The sequence below is a fragment of the Lycium barbarum genome, chromosome 4 (genome assembly GCF_019175385.1).
Source record: "Lycium barbarum isolate Lr01 chromosome 4, ASM1917538v2, whole genome shotgun sequence".
NCBI classification, from domain to species: domain Eukaryota; kingdom Viridiplantae; phylum Streptophyta; class Magnoliopsida; order Solanales; family Solanaceae; genus Lycium; species Lycium barbarum.
In genome coordinates this window covers 131,021,082-131,031,687 of record NC_083340.1, presented here as the reverse complement: position 1 = coordinate 131,031,687, position 10,606 = coordinate 131,021,082, and the positions used below count along the sequence as shown (strand labels likewise).

At 36.9% G+C, this 10,606-nt stretch overlaps 1 protein-coding gene across 1 annotated transcript; it reads left to right on the top strand.

The window, feature by feature from the left end:
* The first annotated feature begins 7,627 nt into the window (after positions 1-7,627).
* LOC132638597 (mannan endo-1,4-beta-mannosidase 1) lies at positions 7,628-10,253 on the top strand. The gene is made up of 5 exons (XM_060355422.1): positions 7,628-7,966; positions 8,105-8,299; positions 8,433-8,555; positions 8,668-8,870; positions 9,899-10,253. The coding sequence occupies exons 1-5, from the start codon at positions 7,628-7,630 to the stop codon at positions 10,251-10,253; spliced, it is 1,215 nt and encodes a 404-aa protein (XP_060211405.1).
* The last annotated feature ends 353 nt before the right edge of the window (positions 10,254-10,606 follow it).

Here is a 10,606-nt window from a genome sequence, read left to right as displayed (position 1 = left end):
GCCACCGACCATACTCGCTGTTCCCGTGGCTGTTTGCGTCCTTGGACGAAAATCCAAATATCTTTCTACTCCGATGTCGTATTGACGAACGGTAAAATGCACTAGAAACTAGACTCGTAGAAATTTGATTTGATAGGTGGATAACTCCGTAATTCCAAGTATATTGAGAGAAAAGCTGTTTGACATCTGAACCAAATTTCAGTACAAACGTAACTTGCGACGACCTTTGTTGACTTTTGTATCACAACTCGTTTGACTTCAAAACTTAACATACGATTCAAATACTTCATATCGTTACTTTCTTAGCATGTGAAGCACTCCTAATCTCACCAAAAAATACAAGTTATCGTATTCCCAACTTGCCGACTTTTGACGAAACTCATCCTTCTTTGATTCATTCACCCTCCAAACCTTCCGCCACTAATCTTATTTATAGACTCTTATAACCATTTATATTAATATGTTCAATCCCTTTTTAACCTCAAGATAATTTCTTTTGAACTTGCATCGACTAACTCATGATGCGACTTTAATGTGCGAAAATCCGGAGTGTAACAGCCTTCCCCCTTAAGAACATTCGTCCTCGAATGTTCTTAAGGGATATTCTAACTCTCGGGATTTCCAAAAATTTCTGTAGAGTTCCTCTGTAAATAGGACTATCCAAAACCTGTCAAACAACCCAAACATTTATTCAAAGCCACACAGGGCTACATAGTAATACAACAATATCAATTTGCCCTCTCACGACCAAGTATTTATACATCGGCCGTAATGGGTTAGCTGTAACTTACCTTAACTCCCCTCGCTGTAATCCTCTGCCTGCCTGCCATAACTTCCTTAACAGTAACATTTAGGAATTTGCTTGAATTGGATTCATCATCAATCAGATAGGGAAAGGAACATTATATCATATGAGCATCAAATATATACCTGAAATCTAGAACAAGTGAAGATATCCAGCCCTCACTTTTCTCGTGTCGTCTCCCTTATGTTTTCACATTATCCGAGTACTCCAACTATCCTTGTCTTACCCTTCATGCACGAAAAGATTAAGGATAATGATTGGGTATTTGTGATATCTACTGGTGTATTTAAGCACATTGCATTTATATGTTATTTAACTACGTCCCTCGCAAGGTAGACTTCCTCTCAGTACAAAACCTGATTGTGTTCTCCGTAAGCGTTAGTCCTCAAGTATAAAATCTCCGTACTATCCTTAAGTCATAGTTTCGGTTATCCAGATATCAATAATCTTACCCGACTTTTGGGATATCATTTCAACTAAAAAAAAATAAAAAAAACTATGTCTTTGTTTCTTCGAGATACTAATGCGACTGCTTGAATTATGATTGGTACCGTTCACAGCTAATATCCAAATATCACTCATAGAAGGTAGAGATGCGAACTTAGAATCCCATGAGATCTAGTTGTTTCTCTACCATATAATTTGACACAATACTTTTATTGTAGGTATAGTCTTAGCCAGCTGATTCCGATTACCCTGGGGAGTCAAACTTTCCATGGACTAAAATTCCTAGATAATAATCCGTATTTTTGCTTCTATTTTTAAATTTAACTCAAGGGTAGTGATCTCTCTTTTCCTTGTAGCGCGTCGGGTTTACCTTGATAAATCCCTGCTCAGTCTGATGGTCTAATGGTCTTGATGCTTGCCGTGGTCTTTCTTGTGACCTTATCGTCATTCCTCATATTACGTCCTTTGGGTCTTTCCTTGTTAAATCTCCTTACTACTGATTTCTCTGGTAACTAAAACTCTGTTCTCGCTGTTATTTTCCTTTCATATTCTTTTTGTTTTAAGTCACTGGCTCTAATTTACTCAGTCTCTGGTCCACTTCCTTGCCAATACCTATCCTCTCTTATTGCTATTTCCGTTATCTTCAATCTCTTTTAGCCCCATTTCTCATTGTCTTACTACTAGCAACTCCACGTATTCCTTCCCAAAAATTTAATGGAGTCCATATCTTTGGCTGTATGATGGATCGTCTTACAAGGGCTATACCATATTCATGCTCAGCTTTACTTATCATGTATTTTCATTACTCCGCCTTTTGGAATTACTATATCTTTCCTCGTTCATTCCTAGTCGTTTAGGCCACATAACTTTTGTTTAGGATCCTAATCGCCTTCTTGGAGATCTTACTATTGTTGCTGCTCTTCCTCGTGTTGAGTCCTTTAATAACCAGTTCCTTTACTGAACGTACTTCTCTTGCCTTTCCTTAGTCATAAAGTAGGATCTTTCAGTGGCTTCCCCCCTTATTGGGCATCACCATCCTATACTTTCTCATTAACACCTTTACTCCTACCGCTTTCTTTTGAAATTTCCCTTCCTAGTAAATCTAACTTTTCTTCACTCATGTCTCTCTCACCGAAGAAATTTATGTTGTCTCCTTTCGTGTCGAAATAGCATCTATGTCTTTTAGCATCTTGTCCTTAGTTATTTACCTTTCGTAGTCAATCTCTTGCTACAAGAACTCTCCTTCTAACTAACTTACCTCGTCTCGTCTATCCACTACTTTCTTTCCCCATATTCAGATATACTCTCCGGTTGTTACTGCTCGCCTTCAGAATTCGTAAGTTTCCAACTTCTCACACAACACTCCTCCAGTATTGATTTCTTTTACTTTCCTATAAAGGTAGTCTTCCATATCCCTGCCCAAGTATACTTCTTTTCTTCATAATTATCCTAAGGATATTGGATACTCCTCTTCTGACTTTCTTTCATCAATTTCCCTAACCTGCCGTTTAAGAAGGCGTAACCTGCTGTCATGTCATAATAGTTCTTACCGTTACCACCTTTTTGCTCGTCTCATTTCCATCTTCCTTATTAAACCTTGTTCTAAATTTACCCCCGAAATGTCGTTCAAAGATCTTTTCATCTCCTACTCCTTTATTTATAATTCACTTAGATCTCCACTTCTTCCATATGTCCTTCACATGCCTTCCTACTTAACTTGCTCCTCTTCTTTCTTACTCCTATTACCATCGCCATTGTCCACTAATGCTATACATATATTGACATCAGTTCCCGAGGGTAGTTTGAGTCATTTCCATCGAAGAAGTTTAGCCAAATATTTATTGCAGTAATTGCAGGGTCCCGCACTTATCGCTTCGTCGACTTGTCCCTTTATAGTCTCCTTCCACTTACCTTGGTAATAATATCCTCTGTTCCTGGTACATTCCTTATAACTCTGTTTAGCTTCGTATTTCTAGTAACCTCAATATCTAGTATTCTTCTTGGTTTAGTCCTGGGCGTTGATATATCCTATGGTCTTTACTTCTGCACTAATAGCATCCCTCAATCTCATCTGGACATTGTCCATAATGTACCTGCCTACACCAGTGACATAGCGACTGAAATACCTCAGGCATTCCCTAGCTTGGTGGCCTGTGGCCCCACACGCAGAACATAGCGACTGAAATACCTCAGGCATTCCCTAGCTTGGTGGCCTGTGGCCCCACACGCAGAACATAGCTCGCTCCCACGTGAACATGTCTCGTCAAGCCTCCTCCTGCACTGCTGGCAACGTGGTCTACTACTTTCTGCAGCTCCTTGTGCTTGCCTGAATTCTACCCGTGAGCTCCGATCAGATACATCCTGTAACACATTTATTCCGGTACTTAGCTCTCTTCCAACCCTACCAGTATGCCTACTAGTTATCTCTTATTTACCTTTACTTGTCCATAGCGAATCCTGATTAACTGATGTCCATGATAATGGACTCCTTTATTCCTCAAAAGGTCTGACCTGTGGGGGTATTTGAACATGACCTTGCTCTAGAAAGATAACTGGTGGCGCTATTGCATATATAGTATCTTTTGTATTTAGACAAACAGGAAACAATCGCTGAGTCGAGGGTTTTGGTACTGTTCGGGCTTTTCTATGATCTGGTATCACATTGCTGGCACTCGAAAAGACGATTCTTCTGGGGTCTCAGATGGGTCCTTCTCGATAGACGGATCCTCTTTCGTCAGACATGCAGACTCAGATAGCCATAACGGTGCAGACGGGTCTTCTTCTATAGAATCACTCACACTTCCTCTAAGGGCTATTTCGACTCTAAAGTACATGTCAGAGGGTGGAAAGTGACTAGGACCTCCTCCTTGTTCAAGGTGAGAGACAGAAGTTTAAATTCTTACGACTCCGCTCTAACCGCACGATCTAGATTTCAAGAAAGGTAACCACCTAAATGTGTAGCCTCCCTACACATTCATAATCAAGACTCTACTAGACACGGTTTATAGACATCCCTAGGACAAACCTGATCTGATACTAAGTTTGTCACACCCCAACCGGGGGGGGGGGGGGGGGGGTGGCCGGCACCCGGCACCTGAAGGGCTGAGCGAACCAGCTGTGATATCTGAACTCTGTAACATGAGTTATACGCCGACAAGGCCGCTGAATAACAATTGTAAGAAGTATATTATATCAACCTGCAAGCAGAAACGGCCCAACAACACATATACGCATAACTAGGGCCGACAAGGCCACAACAAAGAAAGACAACTAGTCAGAAGGCCGGCAAGGCCAAACACAGCACTTGTACACTGACTGATAGTCTGTAAGCCTCTAAGAGCACTAATATGCATTAACTGGATGGGACAGGGGCCCGACGTACCTATAAACATACTCATAATATGTATATATATATATATATATATATATATATATACACACACACATACATGCATGCATCCTATTTGATGACTCTGACCAGCAACTCCGGAGAATGGAGTGTGAATATCCCTGCTGAACTCTGGTGTCCTATTGAGAAAGGTACACCAATCCGTCTACATGTACTTGTGGGCATGATCACAGCGCACAAAATGCATCAGTACGAAATATGTACTGAGTATGTAGGGCGGTAAGTGTAAACATAAAAAAAATATAAATAACAAGAGGGGAGATATAGAGGCAACCTGAACTCTGAAACAAGCCGCTGAGGGCAATCATAACCACAACGTGAATATAACTGTATGCTTGTAAAAATCATTCCTCGCGGTGAAGGCTTATAACATATCATATCGTATAATAATATATATCCCTCTGTGGGGTGAGCTTATCATCATATCATCATCTCTGCCCAACTGATCAGTGGTATGAACAGCTACGTGCATGCCCGGCCGTATCTGACATGGCACGATAATGAAAGAAATACATCTACGTGCCTGCCCGGCCAACTATAGCGCGACGCGGTAATGAAAATAAATACATATGTATAAGTGAAATGCAAGATCGACCTCAGAAGAGATAACATAGAAAGAGTCAGAGTGACCTGTCGTCGTTACCCTTCGACTTTCATTATTGTCGCTACGTACTTTAACTTTCAATCAAGAAGACCAAAAATGTAAAGGATATGAAATATATACTTGATACGGATTACATATGAGGTAAACATCAACTCAAACAAATGGAAGTACAACTGCCTCAACTTTGACGTGAAAAGTACCATAATGAACATCATTCTTCAATTGACAAACAGTGGATACGAACTGCGAGAAAGTATTCCAATATAAGCTATTCATGAGGAGATGATCTTAACTATTTCAGAATATGGTTGATACAAGTTAACGGAAGGTCGTTCAATCGATAACCAAAAGAGATGTGGAACCATAGAAAGTAATTTGACACAAGTCATATATGAAGTAGAGATTAGCTCGATCATTAGTGAACGTGGTCGACACAAGTTAATGGGAATAACGTTTCAATGAAAGCTCATTTGAATTCTAGTCATGCCAAGAAGAGAAGATAAAGCCCTACATACCTTGTCGATGGAGTTATATATGTTTCCCGAGTCCTCGAACGCCTTACGAATGATTTCCTACATAATATGGACTATTCAAGATCAAAACCAAGGTCATAGCTTATAGAAAGCTTTATTTAGACATTTAATCGAGCAACTCATGGGCGTGAATTTATAGGCTCTTTTGTAGTGTAATTTCCCCGTAAAACGCTGCCAAATTCTACTTTTCTACTTCTCCTCTTCAATATGATCCCATCCATATCATCACAACTCCAAACAACACAACAAATCCATACAAAACAGTCCAACAAATAAGCTAAGTTCATGAAAGTCTCATAAGAATATAGAAGAGCTTGTTCTATGAGGTTTTGCACCAATTTCTATGATTAATTACGTGTAGGAGCTCAAAGAGATTAAAAAGAAGTTAAAATATACCTTAAATGATGAAAAACACTCCAAACTACAAGTTAATTCAAGGTGGGGTTTCCTTTCGAGAAGTGAAATAGCGAGAAAATCACAATTCTATGATTGCCACCTTGTTCCTTGCGTTAGAGTTCTTTGATTAGCTCTTAAGTTTTGTTAGGATTGATGAAGGAATGTTTAACGGAGTGTAATAGGGTTTTTCTGGTCTTTGGATTTGAAGAAATGGAGCAAAAATCGTTCAAGGGTCATATATATGCAAGGGCTAAAATGAAGCCGCCGACCATACTCGATGTTCCTGCAGTAGTTTGCATCCTTGGACGAAAATCCGAATATCTCTCTATTCCGATGTATCGACGAACGGTAAAATGCGCTGGAAATTAGACTCGCAGACCTTCGATTTGATAGGTGGATTACTCTGTATCTCCAAGTAGATTGAGAGAAAAGCTCTTAGACATCTGACCCAAATTTCAGTGAAATTTACAAACGTAACTTGCGACGACCTTTGTCGACTTTCGTATCACAACTCGTTTGACTTCAAAACTTAACATACGACTATCATACAATTCAAATACCTCATATCATTACTTTCTTATCATGTGAAGCACTCCTAATCTCACCAAAAGTACACGTTATCGTATTCCAACTTGATGACTTTTGACGAAACTCATCCTTCTTTGATTCATTCACCCTCCAAACCTTCCGCCACTTACTAATCTTATTTATAGACTCTTATAACCATTTATGTTAATACGCTCAATCCCTTTTTAACCTCAAGATAATTTCTTTTGAACTTACGTCGACTAACTCATGATGCGACTTTAATGGCGAAAATCCGGGGTGTAATATGTAGGACAACTGAATACCAAAACCCAATATACCAAATGATCAGAAGTTTCAAATTTTTACTCGAACAACTTAAATATACACATCAAGATAACAAAATTTATGCAAGTGTTCTTCATGTATTCGCATTAATGGTCAGGTATATTACTATCATATACTAACCCAATGTACTAGTTGCAAATCCAACTGAACTTTTTCAAACTGCCTTTACTTGACTACACGTTTCCATATATTTCATCATCAAATCTAGTAGTGATCATCAAACCTTAAAACAAACCAATATTTCTATATTTTTTTCTTTTATTTATCGTTTTCCCCATATAATTATTCTAACATACCTGTCATTGTATCTGAACCAAATAACTGCCTTCCTCTTCCATCAACATCCCATGCTAACTTTTAAGAATAAAATATTTTCAGGTAAATTTATTAAATTTCAATTTTTTCAATATACATCCACTACGAAAGTCTTCTTAGTTCCTACAAGTTTTGCTATTTATAGTAAATTTCCTTATCTTCAACTCACTATAAAAGCCCATAATAGGTGGTGACCTCTAACATATCACATATCTTCTATTCACTTTTAGAAATAAAACACTAAAATGTCTTTTACAAGAACGAGTTGTATTTCCGGGTTCTTGCTCTTGTTCCTAGCTCTCGCATGTGAAGCTAGGGTTCCAAGAGATGAGAATAATGCAGGATTTATAACAGTTAAAGATGCCCATTTTGAACTCAACGGATCCCCTTTTCTATTCAATGGTTTCAACTCCTATTGGTTGATGCATGTTGCTGCTGAGCCTAATGACAGGCATAAAATCACTGATGTTCTTAAAGATGCATCTACCGCTGGCCTTTCTGTTTGTCGCACGTGGGCTTTCAGTGATGGAGGTTACGGAGCATTACAAATTTCACCAGGCATTTACGATGAACGTGTTTTTCAGGTAAAGGTTAATATATTCTATGCACTAAAAACGTTTATAATTTTTACATAATCAGGTTGAATTGATCTACAACAAGAGGTTATTATACATATATATCTAGTCTGACGAGTTATTATTGTTGTGTATTTTTTGGATTAGGGTTTGGATTTTGTGATCTCGGAAGCTAAAAAATACGGTGTTCGCTTAATCTTGAGTTTTGTAAACCAGTGGAACGACTTTGGAGGAAAAGCTCAATATGTTCAGTGGGCACGAAATGCAGGAGCTTATATTAATGGTGATGATGATTTCTATATCCATCCTATGCTAAAAAGTTATTACAAGAACCATATTGAGGTATATGCATAACAACATATGAAACCTTTTTTCACTTAACAACCTACTTCATGTCTTCATTATTAAGTAAAATTAGAAAGAAGCTAGTATGTATGGTAGTTAACAAATTTATGTTCTCGTGAAATCGCTACAGAAAATCGTCACAAGGGTCAATACCATTACTAGAGTTGCTTACAGAGATGATCCAACAATTATGGCATGGGAACTCATGAATGAGCCACGTGACCAAGCTGACTATTCCGGGAAAACTGTTAATGTGAGCCTCAATAAGAAGTGCACTTTAATTCATTTCTAAATTAATTGAATTTTAGAAATATTAAAGACTAACATTTGCTGTAAAATTTTGGTTTTGACTAATATTGCTCCAGGCTTGGGTTCAAGAAATGGCAAGTTTTGTGAAGTCATTAGACAACAAACACTTGTTGGAGGTTGGAATGGAGGGATTTTATGGTGATTCAATTCCTGAAAGGAAGCAAGTTAATCCTGGTTATCAAGTCGGAACAGATTTCATAAGTAACCACCTTATCAATGAGATTGATTTTGCCACTCTCCATGCATACACTGACCAGTGGTAATTTTACATTTCTTCTCTACTCACAAATTCATATGTTTTGATTATAGTATACTATAAAAAGGAAAGAACTTTATATCCTGCTGAAAAAAGATAATTACTAATCCTTTATCTTATTTTCCGTGTTGTAACATATTTCATCACAATTTTCTTTGACGACTTATGTTTCTAAATCACTTTGCAAGTAACAACACGGGGTAAAAGGCTAAATTTTGAATACATTTATATTGCTCAATTATCGGTTATGTCTCGACAACTATTCTAATACTATTACATTTGCTTGTAACATATACTACGAAACAACTTTAGACATGTTTTGGAATCATTAGTTCTAGTTATACTTAAACCAAAAAAAAAAAAAAAAAGTTCTAGTTATACAAGTTACAAAGAGACTACAAAATTATATACAAAAAATAAACTTGTCAATAAATGTTATACTCCCTCTGTCCTAATTTATGTGATACATTTTTCTTTTTAGTCTATCCCAAATGACTACGTTTATATATTTGGAAATGATTTTACTTAAAACTTCCTCTTTTACTCTTAGTGAAATGATTTACAACTATACAAGTATTTATGATTTGTTTTAAACCACAAGCTTCAAAAGTCTTCATTTGTTTCTTAAACTTCGTGTCTAGTCGAACTATATCACATAAATTGGGACGGAGGGAGTATATATTTAGAGGTGATATCAATATATTACGTGAAAGACGATCATAACTGGATAATTACAAACAAAAACAAAAAAAAATGCTATGTACGTAGTACTGATCACATAGTCTTGCTAATAATTTCACTTAATAGAAAAATATTTAAGTTTAAATCTAAGTTATATATATTGATAGTGTAAAAATATCGTACATGATTAATGTAGTTTAATTTATTATAGTAGTCATCATTTTTATCAAGTTACCAAGGCTAATTGTAGAAACTTATTTGTAATTACCTTAAAAAAAAGTGACATGATTTTATAAACATTTCTTTACACGTTACTGCATAAAACTTAAATTCTTTACATTTATTTATAGGGTGTCCGGACAAAGCGACGATGCACAATTGGCATGGATGGAAAGGTGGATCACAAGCCATTGGCAAGATGCAAGAACCATAATAAAGAAACCTCTAGTGCTTGCTGAATTTGGAAAGTCTAGCAGAGGTCAAGGATCAAGGGACATATTCATGAGTAGTGTATACAGAAATGTCTATAATTTGGCAAAAGAAGGAGGAACCATGGCAGGAAGCTTAGTATGGCAACTCATGGCACAAGGGATGGAGAATTATGATGATGGTTATTGCATTGTTTTGGGACAAAACCCTTCAACTACAGGAATAATTTCAGGTCAATCTCATGCCATGACGGCTTTGGCTCATTTGGTTAATTGAGTGAAGGCATGAAGATCACCATTATGGAGGATACGAAAGAAAATAAATTTCATAATAGGTTCTTCGACTATATAATTTTCTTGATTATACAATAATCAATTTATATGTGGATTTCAGTGATCTTAAATCCATGATTTATAGTATTAATTTGACATCATATTACAAAAAATGTGAAGTTGATTAAACTCAAGAATGTAATTGCATAAATTATTTTAGAAAAGAAAAGGAACGTTATGTTTTATATATGTCCTCTGATTTTTAGTATGAGTACAAATTTATGACATATGTTGAGGGATAACTAATTGGAGATTTTTTATAGCGAATTCTTACAAGATCACTTGTAAAGAGTTGTC

Bases quoted from the DNA above. Each gene is read 5' to 3' on its own strand.
- LOC132638597 (XM_060355422.1), top strand. From the start codon at position 7,628: ATGTCTTTTACAAGAACGAGTTGTATTTCCGGGTTCTTGCTCTTGTTC. The intron at 8,300-8,432 runs GTATATGCATAA...AAATCGCTACAG, and splicing joins ATTACAAGAACCATATTGAG to AAAATCGTCACAAGGGTCAA. The intron at 8,556-8,667 runs GTGAGCCTCAAT...ATATTGCTCCAG, and splicing joins ATTCCGGGAAAACTGTTAAT to GCTTGGGTTCAAGAAATGGC.